This window comes from Callorhinchus milii, unplaced genomic scaffold (genome assembly GCF_018977255.1).
Source record: "Callorhinchus milii isolate IMCB2004 unplaced genomic scaffold, IMCB_Cmil_1.0 Scaffold2, whole genome shotgun sequence".
NCBI classification, from domain to species: domain Eukaryota; kingdom Metazoa; phylum Chordata; class Chondrichthyes; order Chimaeriformes; family Callorhinchidae; genus Callorhinchus; species Callorhinchus milii.
The window spans coordinates 99,919,134-99,941,589 of NW_024704743.1; the positions used below are offsets into that span (position 1 = coordinate 99,919,134).

General features: G+C 38.5%; 1 protein-coding gene across 2 annotated transcripts in view; it reads left to right on the top strand.

Annotated features, from left to right (window-relative positions):
• Window positions 1-22,456, top strand: part of smchd1 (structural maintenance of chromosomes flexible hinge domain containing 1) — a 93,640-nt gene that overhangs the window by 45,091 nt on the left and 26,093 nt on the right. For both annotated transcript variants that reach the window (XM_007900936.2, XM_042346889.1), the window contains exons 29-34: window positions 771-938; window positions 2,249-2,374; window positions 3,456-3,535; window positions 16,492-16,649; window positions 18,978-19,093; window positions 21,376-21,437. In XM_007900936.2, coding sequence (XP_007899127.1) covers window positions 771-938; window positions 2,249-2,374; window positions 3,456-3,535; window positions 16,492-16,649; window positions 18,978-19,093; window positions 21,376-21,437 — 710 coding nt within the window. The remainder of the gene's footprint in view (window positions 1-770; window positions 939-2,248; window positions 2,375-3,455; window positions 3,536-16,491; window positions 16,650-18,977; window positions 19,094-21,375; window positions 21,438-22,456) is intronic.

Consider the following 22,456-nt stretch of genomic DNA (forward strand, 5'->3'; position numbering starts at 1 on the left):
TGTAATAGAAGTCAGCATCACATTTGATTTATTGACTGCTTTCTGCACTGGTGAATTCGATTTTAATGACCAATGAATTTGAACCCTTAAATCTCTGTGGATCCACTCTCCTTGAGCTTCTCCATTTACAATGTATTCCCATTCACTGTTCTTCTGTTCCAGATGCTCCACTCCACAACTTGCAATTTTAAACTTCATCTGCCATAGTTTCATCCACAAATATATAGTCAATTCACTTTACAGTATATTCTGTGAAGTGCTTTGAGAAGAGCTATATCAAATGCAAGGATTATTATTTTAGCTTTGCCTACCTGCTTAATATGCCTGTCTCTTGGTATTTTTTGCCTGTCCTCTTCACAATTTGAAACACCTCCTATCTTAGTGTCATCTACAAATAGTCCCTCTATGCTTTAGATCTATCTCCAAACTAATTTTAGCCTTCATAGTTAAATTCCATTTTTATACCATACTCTGATCCTAATGCACATGAAGGATAAATAAGGAATACATTCTCATTTTTATTTCCTACTTGAGTTTTATGACAAACTCTGGAAAAGGTTTTGCTCTTACTTTTCAGTCTATTGGCATTAAAATATAATGTTTTCATCTGTGAAACTGGGAGAATTAACTCCTGTGCAGACATTTTAAGTGAGTAATGAAATAATTTATTTGATATTGTTGGACTTTGGTAGTTCTCTTAAAATGTTTCTCTGCATGTAAACAGCTTTTATGCAAGCGTTATTACTTTGCATTTTAAATCATCTTAATAGGAAAGTAACCAATCCATGGTTATTCGAGGAATAATGTTTTCACCTGGAATCACTGGTCAAAAAGAACTTTGCTTTGCTTGGCGTGACTTTGTGGATTATGTAAGAATTCATCTGACTGCAGGACCCCCAACCCAAATTACTGTCCTGGAATGGGAAGATGTAGAAGAGGTAAGATCTGTGCTTTTGTACTGAGATTGGAGTATTTTTAAGTCCTTTTATTGTTGATTATTAGTCCACTGTTAATTTTACAGCGATAGTCTCAGTACTGGGATAATGAATTTGGTTGGGGATGGGGTGAAGCTAATCTTAATCTGTTAACTCAACGCTACACAGATTCTAAAATGATGTTCCTATTATTAACAGTGGTCACTGCACATGTTAGTAACACAATGCTGACTGGGAAATTTTGTTTCAATAGATCTGAATGTTGGCTGGTCTATAGTAAATCTGTGCAGACAAGATTTGTCATAACATGGCAAATTCAAAATAACAAATTCCTTCAAAATCATCATGTTCTTGTTTTTGGGTGTTCAGAAGTTTGGTTTAATGATGCATTTCATGAAAAAAAAACGAAATCTTGCACCTCAAGGTAATGACCACTTTATTGCTTCTGTAATCTAAGATAGACTCAGTTTTCGCACCCTATTTTGGCATAAAGGAATTTGGAATATCTCCTCAGAAGGTTCAACTGAACCAGAATTCTGATATGGGTCTGGACATCCATTACTGCATCTTTGCCAACTTCAGTATTGATTTTAGTTAATTTTAAGACCATATTCTCACTCAAACTAAACTCGACATTCCCATCACCCCAGTCCTCACCAGGCACTGCTCACTCCCTGATTCCCAACGGATCTATTCTAAGGCCATCATCTATAAATCTCTTCATTCCCTAGTGCCTCTATATGTCTGTTTCTCCTACCCCACTCTTTTGCTTGCTGCCTCTCTGTCTTTCAACGGCACCTTAAAAAAAACTTACTGTGGGATGGCACCTATTGTCTCCTTTACCCTTGCCCTTGCTCGACTTCGTGATATGCTCCAAGAACTTATCCTATGTGAAGGGTACTATATAAATGCAAGTTGTTGATGATTTGTCCTGGTCTTCAAATGCTTTGGATTTATTTTTCTGACCTGAAAAGACTGACTTGGTATAAGATGCTACCTCTTTGAAAAATATGGAAGGCAATGAAAAGGAAAGATTTTGTTTGCAACCTAAGGAAAACTATGTTCTCACGTGACTATTGTTAAGGCTCAAACTTTTGAAGAGCACTCACCTGTTTGTGTTTGGGTGCCCCCCTATTTAATTGTATAAGGTGAACTATATTCAATTTATGAGGAAAACTACACTTAACGTTACTTCATCTGACAATTAATTGATTATTTTTATCTGTAAGAAGAACTTGTTTAAATACCAACCTCTAGTAAAGTATTGTTTTTCTTTACACATTTTTGATTTATGTTTTTTCTGTTTTTTTTAGCCTGTCACTGTTATAAATGGTAAGGCTCTTGATCAGGTTCTTGTGGCACAGCTTTGTGATACGTGGGGGAATCCTTCTCCTGAACCACTTATTAAAGTTGTCCTGATAAAGGACTCCGGCTTAAAGGTAGGATATTTATTGAGAAATGAGTGGTGCTTTTCATATTGGTTACATAAGTGTTTGTAGAAAAGCAGTTTTTAGAATTTTAACAATATACTTTTATCCCCGAATCAGATGGGCACTTTCTGCTCTAATATGATATTTAATTTCCTCCTGGTGGTATATTTATTATTTATGATTTATTCTATCTTATCTATCAATGAAAAACCTAATTTAGGTGACGTAAAATACCTGGGGCATTATCCCTTTGGTAGTTTGCAGAACAGTTATGTGTTCTTCTGCACGTAAAACTGTGATTGCATTCATTTGCTACATTTACAAGCTGTTATGGGGAAAAAAGCAGAAGAATAGAACATAGGAGGCAGAATTGGCTGACTGGCCTCCTTCTGTGGTATAAATTTTTATGTGAATACTTGCCTTCAGTTGCAGAAACATAAAACAACAGCTGGAAGTTCAATACTGAAAGCCAGTTTTTATTTCTGCAGAATAAAAGATTAACTAGATCTAAAATTCCATAGTTAAAGTGGAGAGGGGATTGGAAGATCTCAACAGCTACTACCTGCTGGTTACAGAGGATATGGAGATCTGATATTTAGTGTTCCCTCACCTTGAGGGATCACAATTTTCTCCAACTGGGCTACTTCCAAAGCTTGTTGCCATAGCATTATCACACAGAGACCGCTGATGCAGTTCTACTTCTGTATGGCGTGATCTAATCAATCCAGCTGAATATTGAACTGTTTAAAGCATACAGCTGAATTTTACTAGATAAATGAGGATGTCTAAAATAAACAGAACAGGGTTCTAATTCTCATATTCCTTCTATCAGTCAATCTCTAGCATTTCATCTATTAAACTGAGCCAGAATATTTGTCATGTGGTGAAGGATTGTACATTGACCTAATTATAGTCAGCTGAAGGTTGTAATTTTTAAGGCTACCGTACAGATTTTGTGAGTCATTCAGACACCCTTGCCAAAGCAAAATTTTGCACCAGGCTACTTTGAGAGAATGTGATGAATAGTTCTGTATATTTCAATGAAAAATTAATGCATCTTCTATTTTATAAACCGATTATTTCCCTTCAGCTCTTGCCATCGCCACAACAACAAAAGACTGATGAAAATGGTAGAGTGAACTTTGGCACATTTCAGATCTTTGCAGCAAGGTGAGGTTATTCAGACACTAAAACAACAACTTGCACTTATATAGCACCCTCCGCGCAGAGTGGCGTCTCAGAGCACTTAAATAATTACTTTGTGTGGTCTTTGATCTTTTTTAACACTGGGAAATATTTTCAAAACTTCTCTTGATTCAATTATGCAATTATCCAACTCTACTTCTCTGTCTCCACCCTTGACTCCAGGACCACTGCTGTGCTGACAGAATGTCTGTCAGACATCAATTCCTGGATGAGAGTTAACTTTCTTCAGTTGAATGTCAACAAGACCGAGGCTCTCCTGATCGGCTCCCATCAGCGCCTCCTCACCTTAGACACTGACAGCATCACCGTCCATGGTTGCACACTCCACCTTGCTAAGCCAGTCCGGAACCTTGGGGTCTTGTTTGATCCTCAACTATCCTTTCTACCCCTCATCTGCGCCATGAACCACTCTACCTTCCCTCACCTCCACAACGTGGCCCGGCTCCACCACTGTCTCACACCGCAGGCCACCGAAACCCTCATAAATGCTTTCATTTCATCAAGGCTCGACTATGCAAACTTATTGCTTGTCGGCCTCCCCAACTCCTCCCTCTACAGGTTGCAGATCATCCAGAACTCTGCAGCTCGTGTCCTATCCCGCACCAGGCTCCGCAAACCTATCACCCCCATCCTTGCCCAACTCCACTGGCTTCCTATCACATAGAGGATACAGTTCAAGATCCTGGTCCTCACCTTCAAAGCCTTTCACAGTCTTGCTCCCCCCTACCTCTGGGACCTCCTAACCCTCTACCATCCTGCTTGCTCCTTCCGCTCAGTGGTCTCCGGCCTGCTTCACGTCCCCCGCCTCGCTCGCCCCACTATTGGCGAGCGGGCCTTCTGTCACTCTCCCCCTACTTTCTGGAACTCCATCCCGCAGTCCCTCCGCCTTGCCCCCTCCCTTACCACCTTCAAGACCCATCTCAATAGCCTCCTCTTCAACCCTGTTTCACCCCCCACCCGCCATCCACTCTCCCCGACCTACTTTATATATTAGTGGGGGGTGGGGTGGGAGTATTTGAAAACGATTGGAAGAAATGAGTGATGAGCTTTTCTCCTATCTTCTGAAGTTGTTTTTATCAAACTGCCTGATAATATGCCGACAGCATTTTAAAAAGTTGTGAGCAATATTTGTTCTACGTACTCTGAAGAGAAAACGTCGATACATATATATTCATGCGCATACAAGGAGTGCTCCTTTGTGGCCTCTGGCTGCCAATCAACTATTCTCAGTTATTTCATTTCAATAATTAGAAATTGGTGTTACAAAGAAACACCAGGAATTTTATTATTCGTTTCTAATTTCAATAATGTTATTTTCTCAAAAATATTTTAAGGTCAATTTTTAAAAAAAAACTTAATTGAAGGCTCCCTGCAAAATGAGTGTTTGAAGAACGTTTTACCATCAATGTTTGTACATATACTATATATAATTTCCCTATGGAGTAAATTATGTTTTTTCATCTAATTTTATGGTGTAAGGTAAGGCTGTGCAAATTAAATTTAAAATGTTTTCTTAAGCATGGTATTGTGGCTGAAAGTAGTTTTAAATATTGGAATGTTTTGTGCAGTAAAGTAGCTGTATTAAAATGCTAAGAGCATCTATGTACGATATAAACATTTATTTACATACTACTAAGACAAGCCCAGGTTACTAATTGAAAGAAATGGGAGTGATGCCCTTTTCTCCTGTCTTCCGAAGATGTTCTTTCCAAAGAAAAAAAATAAACAATTACTCATTGGTTGGGGGAGATTGCTGTGCTGCAAATTGGCTGTCATGTTTGCCTACAAAATGCACAGTCACACCTGTTTATAGTAAAACTTGTGGAAACCCTTTGAGACATCACGATGTCTTGATAAGGTGCTGTACCAAAAACAAAGATTATTATGTTTTATTGGCTGATAATATCCCTCCTGTATTTTTTTCCAAGCAGCAGTTGTTTGGTTGTACCCCAAGGCCCAATCCCTTTGGCCCTTTCCTCATTTACATGATCCCTTTCAGCTATATCATCCGCAGACATATTTGTATGCAGATGATGCCCAAACCTACTTCTCATCTAGGGGTGACTCTTCCACTATGCCCCAAAACTTTGGAACTTTCTACATCAATGCCTCCTCCTTGTCCCCTCCTTTTTCACATCATGCCTGAAAACCTTCCTCTTCGAACATATTTATAGTCAACTCCACCTTTTTGGCATCAGGCTCCGCTGCTGTTAAGCACTGCCAAGACGGTACCCTGCGTCAAGGCTATAAAATTGCAAATTGTTGTTCATTTGTGAGTTTCAGTAGTGAGTACTTGCAGTAATTTAATTGAGGTGGGTATGTGGGTGGGCAAAACATCAGAGCTCTACCTGTGCATGTTCCTTTAGAACATTCTTACTGGCTACTGGATAATGACCCTGAGAAAGAATTTGAGATGAGTTGAATTCCTGGTGTGGATGACTCCATACCACATCAGGCACTGCATAAACCTCCAATTTTGGTATCAGCCTGAATACACAAAGCAGACAAGTTAATTGTTGATTAAATGCAGTTCCCAATTGATCAAGATCTGTTCTTCGAGGAGTTCTGGTTTCAGATCACTCTGGCCATAATTGGGAAATTGGGTATAGGTTATACTATGCAGGCAACTCACCATCTTTGTGATTGTAAATGCAAGAGTGTTAATGAGATTGCAACTACTACAACAACAATTTGCATTAATATAGCATCCTTCATCCAGGGTAGGTCTCGAAGTGCTTAATTTAAATCGGGCTGGGACAAATGTCCTAGCTAAACAAATTAATAGGAGGTAAATAGGAATTTAAACTAGTAAAGGGGGGGGAATATATAGGTAAGAGAAACCATAAGTTAGCATTAGAAAAAGGAAAGATGACAGTGCAGAATAGCATGCCAGATAATATGTTAACTAGGGGTAAGAAGCTTGGCAAAGCAAATAAAGAATCAGAGAGTAGAGGAAATGGTAGGAAATTAAAAATGTTATATCTGAATGCGCGAAGCATTCGGAATAAAACTGATGAATTAAAAGCACAGATAGACACATATGGGTATGATCTAATAGCCATCACTGAAGCATGGTTACAAGGAGATCTGGGGTGGGAGTCAAAGGTTCAGGGTTCTCAGTTTACAGGAAAGATAAGCACTGTGGGAAACGAGGTGGGGGGGTAGCCCTGTTAATTAGGGATGAAATAAAAGCAGTGGAGAGGAAGGATCTGAAATCCGATGACCAGGAGGTAGAGACAATATGGATGGAAATAAAAATACTAAGGGGTAGAAAATACTAATGGGAGTGGTTTATAGACCCCCAAACAGTGATCACAATATAGCACAAGGTATTAATCAGGAAATCAGTGGAGCATGTAGGAAAGGTAAACCGATAATAGTGGGTGATTTCAATCTCCACATAGATTGGGAAAACCAAATCGGCAAAAGTAGGTTAGAAGAAGAGTTCATTGGATGTATGAGACATAAATTTCTAGAGCAGCATGCCGAGGAACCAACTAGGGGACAGGCCATCCTAGACCCTGAAAACAGGGCTAGTCGGCAGTGTAGGTATTAAGATTCCTCTAGGGCAGAGCGATCACAATATGATTGAATTCTGCATTAAGTTAGAGAGGGATATAGTTAAATCCGAGGCAAGTATTCTGAATTTAAATAAGGCCAATTTTGTAGGTATGAGGAAAGATTTAGGTAAAATAGATTGGAGAATAAGATTAAGAGGTAAGAATGTAGACCAACAGTGGCAAATATTTAAGGATGTAGTGCATAATTCTCAGCGGTCGCATATTTCCTTGCGGAATAAGAGTACCGCAGGGAAAGCAAGTCATCCGTGGCTAACTAGAGCAGTTAGGGAAAGCATCAAATTAAAAGAAAAAGCTTATAAAACTGCCAAGAAAAGCAGCAAATCTGAAGATTGGGAGAGTTTTAGAAACCAGCAAAATAAAACTAAAAAAGTCATTAAGAGCGAGAAAAAGGAGTATGAGGGTAAGCTAGCTAGGAACATTAAGTCAGATTGTAAACGTTTTTACAAATACATTAAGAGGAATAGGCTAGTGAGGGTAAATGTAAGTCCACTTCAGTCAGAGATGGGAGAAGTTGTAATGGGGGATAAGGACATCGCAGAGTCCCTAAATGGGTACTTTGCATCTGTCTTCACCCTAGAAGACCCAACAAGTCTGCCATCAATAGAGATGGACCAAGAGAATAAGGACAGGGAGCAACTCTAGGGAAATTTTCATTAGTAGAGAATTGGTGCTAGGGAAACTGTTAGCACTAAAAAGTGACAAATCCCCTGGTCCGGATGGCTTGCATCCCAGGGTTTTAAAAGAGGAGCTTATGAGATAGTGGAGGCGTTATGTCTGATCTTCCAAAATTCCTTGGATTCTGGAAGAGTCCCCATGGATTGGAAGATCGCAAATGTCACACCACTATTTAAAAAAAGGTGTAAAGGAAAAGATGGGGAGTTATTGGCCAGTTAGTCTAACATCAGTGATTGGAAAAATTTTAGAATCATTGATTAAGGATGTGATAGTTCGGTATTTAGAGGAGCACAATATAATTAGGCCAAGTCAGCATGGCTTTACAAAAGGGAAGTCATGTGTGACAAATCTCATAGAATTTTTTGAGGATATTTCGAGTAAACTAGATAAGGGTGAATCAGTGGATGCGGTCTATTTGGACTTCCAGAAGGCATTCGATAAGGTGCCGCATAAAAGGTTAGTCCAAAGGATAGAGGCCCATGGAATTGGGGGGAGCATATTAACGTGGATTGGGGAATGGTTAACAGGTAGGAAACAAAGAATAGGGATAAACTGGTCCTTTTCTGGTTGGCGGGATGTGACTAGTGGAGCGCCACAAGTATCAGTCCTTGGGCCTCAGCTATTTACCATCTACATCAACGATCTAGATGAGGACATCGAAGTTAATATATCTAAATTTGCGGATGACACAAAACTAGGAGGAAGTGTCAACACAGAGGATGACATTAAAAAAATGCAGCGTGACATAGATAGGTTAGGTGATTGAGCAGGTAGGTGGCAGATGAAGTATAACGTAGGGAAGTGCGAAGTCATCCACCTAGGTAGCAAAAACAGTAGAGCGGGTTATTTTTTAGAAGGGGAGAGACTGGAATGTGTTAGCGTCCAGAGGGACTTGGGTGTCCTTGTATACCAATCACAGAAAGTTAGTCTGCAGGTGCAGCAGCAATTAGGAAGGCGAACGGTATGTTAGCATTCATTATGAAAGGATTAGAGTATAAGAGTAGGGAAGTCTTGCTGCAACTGTATAGGGCCCCGGTGAGACCACACCTGGAATACTGTGTGCAGTTTTGGTCTCCTTATTTAAGGAAGGATGTTCTTGCCTTGGAGGGGGTGCAGCATAGATTTACTAGGTTAGTACCAGGGATGAAGGGGTTGAGTTACGAGGATAGGCTGACCAATTTGGGCCTATATTCTCTCGAATATAGAAGAATTAGAGGGGATCTTACAGAAAGCTATAAGCTCATCAAAGGGCATGATAGAGTAGATAGTGGGAGATTGTTTCCCCTGGTTGGAGAAACTAAAACCAGGGGTCACAACCTTAAAATCAGAGGCCAGCCCTTTCGCACTGAGTTGAGAAAGAACTTCTTCACTCAAATGTATGGAACTCGTTACCCCAAAGGGCTGTTGACGCTCAGTCCTTGAACATATTCAAGACTGAGATAGATATATTTCTTATTGCAAAAGGGATTAAGGGATATAGTGCAGGGTTATGTTATTAACTGGAGTTAGATTAAAATCAGCCATGATTGAATGGCGGGGCAGAGGCTCGAAGGGCCGAATGGCCTACTCCTGCTCCTACATGTTATGTTAACATTGGCAAAGCTGGACACCAAACTAGAAAGAGGGGAAGTAACCATAGGCATGGTCAAAGAGGAAGGTCTTCAGATGTAATCTAAAGGTGGAGTGAGGGGGATGAGGGATGTGTAGAAGGTCGTAGCCAACTGAGCGACGAGGATGGTTGGTGGAGTGGGTTCTAAACTGGTCGGAGAGGAAGGGAGGTGCTCGCGCATGTTAATTTTTTATGTTAATTAGGTTTCCAGTACTTTTAAGGCAGTGCATTATTATTTTAAATAATATTGATAATCATCCTTGGCTGTGTGCGTGTAATCATGTGTTTAAAGTAAAATGGTTTGACAATAAAACATGTTACTTCTGCAAAACAAATCATGGTGCCCATTAAGACAGGAGAGAAGGGCATGGAATAATATGACAGAACCTTGAAGGGGTTTTTCTCTTGCAATTTTCTTTTTTGTAACCTGGTCCTATTTTAATGGAATGTAGAGGATGCTTTCAATGTAAAGAATGAAGGTTGCCCTATCAGGTAGTTAGTCTGCTTTCTGTTGTAAGTAATGTTAATATATATGACTTTACAAAGTGCAGAACAAGAAGTTACATACAGGGTGATGCAATAAAAGGTAGCCTTTTTAGTTCCAGGATTAGAATGTAATTTTAAATGAATTAAGTCTTTTTTAGATGAATGTGAATAAGTCTTGATCTATGAAACAAAATTAAGTTTAACAAACCTTTCTACACCCTCTGATTGCTTTAAAACCACCTTTTTTATGCTAACATCAGTAAAATTAGTTGGATTTGCCAAAAAGGTAATATTAATTTAGGTTCTCGCAGAGTGAAGAAAACATGAATTACATTAGTTGGTTACTTCCAGTATTTCAGTCTATGTGTTGTAGTGCAGAAGTACAATCCAAAACTAGATGCTCCCTACTGACCCAAGTAATAATAATAATGCTTGCATTTGATATAGCGCCTTATCATACGTTTGAGATGCCTCAAAGTGCTTTACAGAATATACTGTAAAATGAATTGACTATTTTGTGGGCAAAACATAAATAAAAGTACGTAAAGGGCCTTATTGTAACACTGAGCCATCCTATTTTATCTTGGGAACAATGTTTTTTAACAGTTGGGATGCTATATTTCATTTTAGCACCCAAGGACTAGTTGGGGGTAAAATGGCCAGATTTTCTATTCTTGATCTCACTACAATGATGCTCTGGTAGAAATTGACATGTGGATGTTGAATGAAAGAATCTAATGCCCTCCAATTGAATAGCCAAGTAATCAATTCTCTGTCTATTCATTTGCTTGCATCTGAAAACTGTCCACTTGGGTGAGTCCCTGAAGGTTACTTTAGCCCTAAAAGAGTCTTACAACTTTAGCCCTAGAAGAGTAAAATGGCACAAAAATGTTGGGAGTTTTCACCTCGCATAAACAAAACTGATTTTGAGTGGCTACAACAAGTGTTCCTTCCATGAAACCGATTTTTCTTTTCACTTTAGAACACATATGTTCCCCACATTGATTGGGGCCCTAATTCAAAGCCACAGCTGGACAGCATTATATTGGTGCTGTACCAGTTTAATTTGTGTTAGTTTTATGGGAATTTGATTCCCAGTAAAGGAGCAGATTGGTGTAATTCCTACACTGCTGTAACATAGTAAGATAGCAATGTCTCCCCCCACCCCCCCAAAGAAACTCGTCTGTTTAATGGTCAACCATGAAGTTGCAAAAAAAAGACGCAAAGGTTGTGATGTGTGTAAAGAAAATAACATGGTTATCTATTTTTAATATGGAGAAATATGGAGAAACCAAAGTATATTGGGTTCAATGCAAAAATACTGTATTGAGAGGCTTCAGTTAATACGTTTATTGCATGGTCAACACTTTGTAATAATTGGGGGATGTAGCTACTTTAAATGATCATGAAGATTACAATTTTATAAAACCATATAAATTTACAATGCAATAGAAAGCCCTTTGACCAGAAATGAGGAACAAGCACCAAAATTCTACCTATTCTAATCCAAGTTCCTTGTTCTTTCCCATTTCTTCCAATACCTTTCCTCTGCATGTGTTATTTAATTAACTTTTAACTCTCCAGATCAACTCTGCTTACATTTCTTATTTTACTGTTATTTTAGGAAGGAATATATTCTGGATGCCCTTCAAACCATACATTCTGGGTTGTCATTCACTCTGCTTTCTCTCACCTCCCCAACATTGCTTGCTTCCACCACAATTACTCCCACCCTCCCCAATGCTAATAAGACTCTAATCCAGAGTCAGTTGGTAGCACTTTTGGCGCTGAGCCAGAAGGTTTTGGATTCAAGGCCCACGTCGTGACTTAAAACTCGTATTGTCTAAGTTGACACTCCGGTTCAGTGCTGCAGATAGACTGCGTTGTTGGAAGTGCTGTCCTTCAGATGAGATGTTAAACCTGTCTGCTTGTTCAGTTGGACGTTAAAGATCTCATGGCACTATTCGAAAAGAGAAGTGAATTTCTCGCAGGGCTTTGGCCAACAATCCACAAAAAAATTGTTCATTAACTTCATGGCTGTTTTTTGTAGAATATTGGCTGCCGCATTCGCCCACAAAACACACAGTCACTGTGCTTTACAGTATATCCTGTGAAGTGCTTTGGGACGTCCTCCTGACTGAAAGGCATTATACCAAATATGAGAGTGATTGCTATTATTGTTGATAATAATAATAATCCATGGTTTCAGGACATCTAGGGTCAATTCTTTCAAGAGCTGCAGACCACCTAGAGCTCTTTTGCCTGTCTCATCTCAAACATTAAACTCCATGAACCCATTACCTCCATCCTCACTTGGCTCCACTGGTGTCTTTTTGAAAAAAAAAACTGCTTTTCAAATTTTACAAAAATCAGTCAGGACATTCACTGCTGATCATTTGTTCTGTGTTACTCCTAAAAACATGTACTTCTAACAATCCTTGCATTTGTGGATATAGGGTGAGAATAAGATTGGACATGAGTGTCAGGTCGTGAGCTAACATTCACTGTAGCCACAGTTGTGAAGAATAATTGACTGAAAACGTTATTAGCTTTCTTGGAAATGTGCCTTAGCCAGAATCAGCATCTTCAGGAGGCAATTATCGAACAAAAATTCAACAAGTTGGCAAAAAAAACTTCATTAGTGGGTAGCTATTAAGATGATAAAATTGTACAGGGTCCAACCTTACCATACCAAGAAAATCAAGGCTATATTATCAGGTTTGTGACCAGAAATTTGGAGAAGTAAAGGTGAGTGAGAGACTGGGAAAGGGTTAAGGAAATTTGAAGGATCTGATGGAAGTTATGAAAAATGAAGGTACTCTTAAATAAAGTAATTTGAGAATATTTAACTTTATTATTGGGAAAGATGCTTACTAGAAAACTGTTTTTAATTAAGTGCCTTACTGAAATAGAACTGAGGTCAGGAAGCATTATTTTACACACTATTGTGAAGATATGAAATATCGTGCCCCAGAAAGCTGTAATGGCAATTACTAAGGATGTTTAAAAGACAGATGGACAGATACCTAGATAGTAGAGGTGTTTGTGGCTATGATAAAATGCCAGAGATTGGGAATAAGAAATCTACTAAAATCTCAGAAATCAGTGAAAGACTTGATGAGTAGATTGACCTCCTCCTTATCTAGAAGATGCTCATTGTTGGAAGTGCCAATTGAGCAGGGTTTGGAATCTGCTTCCCCAATGATAACAGACCCAGTAACATGAGGTCAAGTCTAAGGGAAAGTGAATCCTACTGTTTGTTGGTGGCTTTCAGGGACTCTTATCAGAAGGGTTTGAGCTGAGAAAACAGTATAGAATATGTGCAGTACTGTGACTGTTTGTGGCGAATGCTAACAAAACATTGACCAAAGATTCTAGGACGGTTGTTCAGATCTGGAATGCATTGCCTGAAAGGGTGGTGAAAGCTGATTCGATAACAACTTTTAAGAGAGAAGATAATTATTTGGGGAGGTTAAATTTGCAGGATTACGGGGAGAGCGCGGAGGAGTGGGATTGAATTGGATAGCTCTTTTCAAAGAGGCGGCACAAACACGATGGGCTGAATGACCTCCTTCTGTGCTGTTCAATTCTATGACTGCCCTACCGCACATTCAATATTAATCCTTTCACAAGTACTGATTGCTTGTTTTTAAACCAATTTCTTATATAGTTATGTGTTCTACCCTTCAGTGGCTTTTACTGAATTAACAGCATCACAGGGAACCTTATTGAAATGCTTCTGAAACCACTTTATAAATCATACGAAAATCCATCATCTTTTATAATTCCAAGAAGCAGCAAAAAAAAACAGTTACTGAATATGGATTATTTCATTATTTGCTTGCCTTGGCATGACTTCACTGGAAGTAAAGGTTTCCATTTGAATACCATATGTCTCTTGAATTTGCCAACATAGTGCTAAATTGTAGACATTTTTGTTATAGATCCATATGTTAGGCTTATTTGATACTAGCAGAAAATTTAAAATAATATTTTTCAGCTAAGAGAAAACATTTTTATTGCATTAATCTGGTCTGAATTTAAACACCTTTCTTTGAAATAAAAGAGACATACCAACTGGACCCCATAGATTCTGAAACTAAAAGCCCAGCTAGTATTACCTGGAACCTAAAGACATGTATGTGACTACTAAATTAGATGGCTTTGATTATTATCGTTATCATAACATTGATATATGGTATTCCCGAATGCTTGGAAGACAACAGTTTAATTTCCCACAACCAAAATCTTTTTTACAGGATTGAGCAACCAAATGAGCTTTAATGTTAAATTAGAGGTAACCAGTGTTGGTTGTCATGTACAATGAGCAGTTGGCACTAAACTGCAACGTTGGCAATTTCAATATTTTTTTGCCAAATTAGATGATTTCAGTTATTTCATCCACAAAATACATATTCAGTCCACTTTAGATTATATTCTATGAAGTGCTTTGAGATGTCAACAACGTGATAAGGCTCTATATCAAATGAAAGGATTATTATTTATTGTCTCAGATTACATTTAATAGCACAAGATTTGTGAATTAGATTGGATATTTAAACAGACCACTCCACTATCTCCCTTTCAGTGGGTTAATCCTTTGAGGATTCACTGAAGAAACCTTCAGTGCCTTGTTGCAACTTCAGGAATTGCATGAAATTAGAATTCTGGAGTTGAGTTTTAGGAAAGGTCCACTAAATATGCAGCATTTATCTAGAGTTTGTACCATCCACTAGTAAAATTGTTTATTTGACATAAATTGTTCTTTCTAAGAATGTACAGTAAACTCCTGGTGATAAGACACCGACTTCAATAGTCGCACAGCTTAAATCACTAAGCTAGCAATATCTCTGCTGCTTTCTGTGCAAAATGTGATGAAGGGACTCTACTTTATTCATCACGCCACTTAAAATGTAAGTAGTTACATTCTAGAAATTCCCATAATTAAAACAGATTGGATAAATTGCTGGAACTCAAAGCAAACTAGTCTGTACTGCGGGAAAATATCACTGATCCTGAAGCAAACTCACGATGAGCGGCCTGGCGCAGGGAGATGTGGCTGAGTCATTCAGCCAGCCGCTAAGGATTAATGCTCCCAAGTTGTATATGCTTAAAAGGAACACAGTTTTGAAATCTTTAAGCAAACATATTAAAAACACTTACTAGAATGGACAGAACAAAATAAATGGAAGTGATTATTATTCTCATGGTCATACTAGCTCGCTGGAGAAAAACATCTTCAGATTGCCTTATTGGCTTAGCCTTAGAGAGTAGATTGCAAGCCAGTACAATAAATACTGAGTCAGTTGAAACTTTCTGAAGGAAACTCAACAGAGAATTAAGGGATGTGTGTTTAGGATATGAAAATACAGCAACAGAAATAAGCAATAGAAAATAAGCACATTTATAGACCTGTGGAGTCCTGTAGCTCAGTGGTTAGAGCACTCGCTTTGCAAGCGAGAGACCTGAGTTCAATTCCAGGCAGGATGAAACCTTGGGCAAGTTTCCTTACTCCACACAGAGCCTAATAATAATCCCTCCAAAAGCAAAAACAATAATAAATTGGTCATTTTCAATGTATGACTGTTTGTGGGACATTGCTGTGCGCAATTGGCTGTCGCGTTCGCCCACAAATATACAGTCAATTCACTTTACGATATATTCTGTGAAGCGCTTTGGGACGTCTAGAAGACGTGAAAAGCGCTATATCAAATGCAAGGATTATTATTATTATATGCCTGTACATAAACATACTGTACTTAAATGAGTTTTCACAAATAAACTGACAGTCTTGGAGCCGGAATTGCTCTGTCACACTGACAACTCTCTCTGCACAGGTAGAATTTTGGGGTGGGCCACAGCACCCCCTTGGGGACCCTGGACCACAAGGACCCTACCCCACCCCTCCCCCATGCTTGGATTCTGACCCCTGACTGTCCAGCGCCTTGGGACGTCCTCCCGATATGAAAGGCGCTTTATAAATGTAATTTTGTTGTTGTGGAAGACTTGTGCTTAAATAGTCACTTCAGATAAATGGTTGCTGAGCTGTTTTCACTTGGAGTGATGATTTATCAGGAGCTTATTGTATTTCATAATGTATATGATCAAATATAGATAATTAGTATAAATAGTTGTCTTTTTTGCATCACCCTGTTTTTAGTTTTCACTGGGGTCTGTTTGTTGAGTTGTGTGAACCATGTATACAGAGAGAATAGTTGTTTTGCCAACAACTGATGAGACTACAGTAGATTCTGTAAAGCCTCATTGATTGTAAACCTGTTCATTGGTGTTAATTGCATAATTCACTTTACATGTGTAGGAGTCGCATAATAAACTGAAATAATTACATTTTTAAAAATCACTCTTAATATTTGAAGTTTGTCTTTTAATTTTATAACTTTATAGTTATAACATTGGATTTTTTTAAAGAAAATGTACATGAATAGTATGGGTTTGCCTGCAGTGTCTGGGTAAAATCACTTGGTATTTTTAGATTTTAGCATTTAAGGGGTAATATTTCTCACATTTTGAAAGGGAACGACTATATGGGTATACGTTTTGTATTTCAGGGGAGAATACACATTGCAAGTTAAAGCCTTCATTAATAAAAGTACATTGGATGGTCCGGTATTCAGATTGAATATAGTACCAGATCCTGAGAAACCTGTCAGCTTGCTTGTAGACTACGACAAAAATGCAACTTTTGTTGCTGGTGGAATTTTAACAGGTATGCAAAACATTCTCATTTATAAAAGGTACAGTAGACCTCAGGATGATATACTTTGGTCAGCCAAAATAACGCTTGCAGAAATCCAGCGCCATTAAGTATTTATACTATTAAATAATTTTATGTGACGAAAATACAGACTAGAAGATGATATTGCCCACTTTAAACCAAATCTAATCCAGATTATTAATGTGAATAACCATTATTGTATCTACATTCTGAGTTTAAGTAGTGTAACAGCTGTAATCTGCTTCAACCCTAATTGGGTATGCACATGACATTGTCTAAATTCGTTTTTCGTATAAAAATATATTTTTGTTGAGTGAATTACTAAATATTTTTACTTTACTTTTTAGTTTGTATAGTCTATTCAGCTATATTTATTATTGTATAGCCTTTTAAGATGTCGTAATTGTATTTTGTCTCTACCCATTCAATTTCCGAGGCTCTCCAAAACAGTGTAAGGCAGCAATAAACGAAGCAAATGGGATGTTGGCTTGTATTGCCAATCAGATCACATCAAAGGCTCAATAGTCATACTTAAAGTGTATAGTTCTCTGGTCAGGCTGTATCTACAGTGCTCGATACAGTCCTGATTGCTGTGACACAGGCCATATTAGGCCCTAAAGGGAGTGCACACGGTTGCAAAGGGAAATTTCAAGATGGATACCAGGAAGTATTTCTTTACCTGGTAGGTAATTAACATTTTAAATAGTTTACCAGAAAGGGTGATTGGGTCCAGGACATCAAACTCATTTTTTAAAAAAAAAACAGTTTGGTAACGTAGTGGGAGAATAGAAGAGTTGAGTATTCTGGAAGAAAGATCAAATACGTCAAAGAGCCTTCTTAATCCGAACCTCTCGTGATCACATTGATGGCTTTTAGAAAGTGGATAAGAAACATATACATGGATGATGAGTAAAGTAGATGTGTGCATCTGTTCTCAACCATGCATAAGGTAATGAATAATGTTATCCAGATTGTACATATGGGATCCAAACTGGAACCCATAAAGAATACAAAATAATGATTACAAAACAAAGTTAGATAGATGTGTATAGTTTGTAAAATGCCTTCAATTTTGTCCAGTTCTTTGGTCTCCAGTATACTATAGTGGATGAAGAAAAGATGGGCTGCACATGTACACTGCATAAGGATAGTGTGTACTGGTAGTTCATGTTTTATTCCCTTTTCCCAAGTATACTTGTGAGAGTGGTAGTTTTCATAGTTTAATTAATACAAGTGACATATATGTATGTGACTTCAATTTTTTTTAAAGTTGTGCAACTTTTGTGTTTTTATTTTGTTTGAATACATTTTAAATATTTATAATTCATTTAACCGATGGAGATGTTTAACCTGAAAGGAAGAGCAATGTTTTAATTACCCTTTAATTGTGCTCCTGTATCTTTACATTCTGAGTTTAAGTAGTGTAACAGCTGTAATCTGCTTCAACCCGAATTGGGTATGCAAATGACATTGTCTAAATTTGTTTTTCTTATAATAGTATATTTTGGTCCTAGTGTCAATTCTATATTCTGATGCTTTCAATACTTTAATGTAATTTAATGTAGGATTGAATTATTTGTAAATGAATGGAACGCAGAGAGCGTCTCCTTGACAGATATTGCTGTATTTTCACAATTCTGATCTAGCTAGTCACAGTGAACCCTTTTAAGGTTGTTACTCATGAGAAATGTAGCAATGTCATATCACTGATTTTTTTTCATGGCTTCCAAAATACATTTTTTTAAAGAGAATATGAGTCCAAATACACTCATTGGTCATGAGTAACAACCTCAAAAGTTAAAACATAGAACATTACTTTCTGCAAATAAATATCCACCTAATAATGGAAGGGGCATGCTTGGTAGATTGAACAGAAAAAGTGCATGTGCCTCCTTAAGGTCAGTAACAATAAAATAATCCTTGCATTTGATATAGCGCTTTTCACGTCTTCTCGACGTCTCAGAACGCTTCACAGAATAGACTGTGAAGTCAATTGACTGTATATTTGTGGGCGAAACACGGCAGCCAATTGCACACAGCAGTGTCCCACAAGCAGTCTGGATTGAAAATGACCAATTTATTATTGTTTTGTTTTTTGGAGGGATTATTATTAGGCGTGTGGAGTAAGGAAACTTGCCCAAGGTTACGGTGGAGTCGTACAAAAATGCCACTAAAAGAAACAAAATACTTATTATTTAAGCTTATTAAACTGCCAAGTATAACTCACATTTTTTGCATAATATTGTTCACATACTTTACTAAAATTTGTTTGAAGAATGAGACCACTGTTTATTACACTCTTGTTCTGTTGTTTTCTAGAATTTGTGGTTAGTGTTGTTTCTGAAGATGATACTGTCATGAGGACCATCAGTCCAGCAGGACTTACCATGAGAATGTGGAGGGGACAGAGCTCCACTCAAAGACCTCCTGCCAATGTAAGTAGAAAGAACCTCACTGCTGCTGTAGTAATGCGCATTAAAGTAGTCGGTTCTGACAGTCACCCTTCACTGACAAGCATGACTAGTATTTTGAAAAGGTAAGGTCTTTGGATGTCACTGCAATCCAAAGATATTCCATTTTATGCACAATATAAGTCAAATTCGTTCTTGCCTTTGATATATATGAGCAGAATATGCTGCTTCAGTATGTTGATGGAAACTGAGTAACAAGATATCTGATGAGGAAGATGTGCAGTTGATTTGCAGTCAACAATGAATTCTGCGGTGCTGAATATTGAATAAAACTCATTCTGTGTCCTGGGGTCTCTGTATGTCTAGAGGGAGAAGGTTTAAGAAGACTGCGTATTTAGATGATCAACTGTCTAGATCAGCCACTCAGGAAAAATATATGAGTTATCCGACAAAACTTGACAGTGGGCCTATTGCTTAAACGTGGAATATCTCAGGAAAAATCTTTATGAATGTTGCTTAATAGATATCAGATTCAGACTTTCGGAAGTAATTATTCTACCAATGGAACCCCTTACTGGCAAAAGGTTCTATTCTCATAAGGCTTCAATAATTTCAGCCAAAATTTACTTCAGAACTTGATGTTGATCGAGGCAGCCTTCTTTATTCTCCTTGTTCTTAAATTATATATAATGTCCTTATAACTGAGTATTTAGGCACAGTGGCTGATGGCTCGGCCGCCGAAGATTAATCTGAGATCTTTAGAGCTAAACCAATACTGTACAACAGTACCTCATGTGAAGAATTATCCAGCCCTGCAACATTTCCTTGTCTGACTTAATCAGCCTCTCTCACTGACTCACTGAGCCAGTTCTCAACCTTGCCATTTGGTTCAACCTTCGGCTCTCCTTTTGCCCTCACATTTAGTCTTGATCAAGATCTCTTGATAAACTTTGCAACATCGCCCACTTGTGTCCCTATCTCATTCCACTACTTCCAAAACTTTCATTCTCGTCTTTGTTATGCCCGGACTCAACTTCTCAAACACTTTCCTTTGTTGGCCTCCCCAGCTCTTCCATCCCACAAGTTCCAGTTTATCCAAAAATCTGCTGCCCACTTACTTGCTTATCTGCATGAACCTTCACATGTTCATCACTCCCATTCTCTCCAGCCTTCACTCTTCCATGGAACATCTTCAAGAAGCTTACTCACCTACAAAATACCTGTGCACCCTCCTGCCTGCCTCTGCGATCTTCTCCAGTCTCTCTCCTGCATGTGACATGTACTATGCCCCAGCATCGGCCTCTATGGTCCCAGTTTCTGGAACTCCTGCCTCAACCCCTTTCTTGCCCATCTCTATCTTCACACATTGTCTGTGATTAATTCCCCCCTCCCCCACCCCACCATTCTCTACTCAGTCTCTAAAATGCTCCAAAATGTTACACTATATTGACACTATATAAACGGAATTAAACGGAAATTAAATGAATGGGGAAACTGCAAGATATTTAAATGCATCATTCGAGACAAGTTATGTTAACTGCTGCTGGCTCTGGTTTCTGTACAATGTTTGGCTGTAATCCTGCAGTTTGCAGAAATATGACAATCTCTTCTGAATATCCACAAAATGTTACTTTAGTGGAGCAACTGTTCCATGAGATTCGGAACCTAGTAATGCTGAAGATGCCTTGTAAGTTGTTCTTCTGAGATTTTCTATGCAGTATTTTCTTTAAATTATATTTAATTCAACCTAAGAGAATAGTAGTTTGGAAAAGTTCAGCATTTGTGGAATTTCTGTACAAATTCCTCACGCTCTCTCTCTCCAACCTGCTCACACCCTACTCTTCTACCCATCCCCTTCTCTCAGACCTTTTGCATTTCCCCTGACTGTTCCAATCCACGTTCGGCAGCCGTGCCTTCAGCTACTACACTCTGAACCTCTTGAACTCTATGCCTCAATCCCTCTACCTTTCCTTCTCTTTATCCATCTTTAAATTACACGTGAAGACTTTCCTGTTCGACCTTGCCTATGGTCATCTCCCCTTTGTCCTGGCTCGGTGTCACATTCTGCCATTGTTCAGTCCTACACCACGTGATGATTGTAATGTTAATGCAAGTTGTTAATTTTCATGTTGTAAAATGGGAAATGTTTATTTTTAATCGGTTTTGAAGAAGTGTTGATTTGGAATCATTATAGTCTGAATTCACATGGTATCAAATATTAATCCTTAACAATGTAATTCTTACTTCATGTGAAATTCTACCAAAATGGAATTGTTTGTCCTTAGCCTCTCTTTGGCTTTTCTCAGGCCACTGTTCTGAACCGCAGCAAGAGCCGGGAGAGTGACAAAGAGGACTGCGTTTATTTCAGGTATTCATAATTCAATTTTGATTCGTCGTGACCTTGATGACTAGAAATTATTAAATATCGTTTTGTTGTAATTTTGAAACTGAATTGCTGACAAGTTATGCTATAAACACTTGGCACGGACTAGTTGAGCTACATTGCCCCTTTTCCTGCTGTGACATTGTATTGTTGGGGTTAGATTGTACGTGATGTTAACACACAGGGCACAGCTGTGTCAGACTAAGTTCAGTCAGAAGTACTACAATACTGTTAATGAGAACAAATAAAGTGACCATTTGGGTAATTATGCCATTAGTGTAAGTTTGAGATAATGATAGCCTATATAAAAGTTGATGATCATTGTTTTATCTGAAACTGACCTATACAGGTACATCGTTCATCTCTACTGAATTACCTGACCAGCTGGTTGAGTATGGGGTGCTATCATTTTCCATCAGTAATTTATGTAGGGGGTAGAAATTAGCATGGCTCCTGACTGCTACCCAATGATTCCCCCCTTTCTTGGAATGTGGCCACTGAACAAGGCCAAAATTAGGCTTGGCTTTAATACCAGCCAAGGTTAAATAGTCAGTTAATGTGCTCACTGTCGAGTCTCGCACAAGAAGAATAGTTACTTTGAACATGAGAATTTCTGATCTTCGTGGTTTAGTGCTGCACTTTATTAGGACTCAAAGGAGCAAGAACTTAAAGAATTTAAATGGGGGAATCTTGTACACTAAGGCTGACATTTTTTNAATTGCTCCAATATGCCCAATGGAATAAGTACAATAACAAAACTTGCAATTATATAGCGCCCTCGACGCAGGGAAGCGTTTCAGAGCGCTTAACAGTAGCAGAGCCTGACTAAGCCAGGTGGGGGAGAGAGGGGGCAAGGCAGAGGGAGAGTGTTCCACAGTTTCAGGCGTAGTGGCTGAAAGCGCGACCTCCAATGGTGGAGTGGCAGGGTGCCAGGAACAAGCAGGAGGCCGGTGCCAGTCGAGCGGAAGCGGTGGATTGGGGAGTAAGGAAGTCGGAGAGTTGCC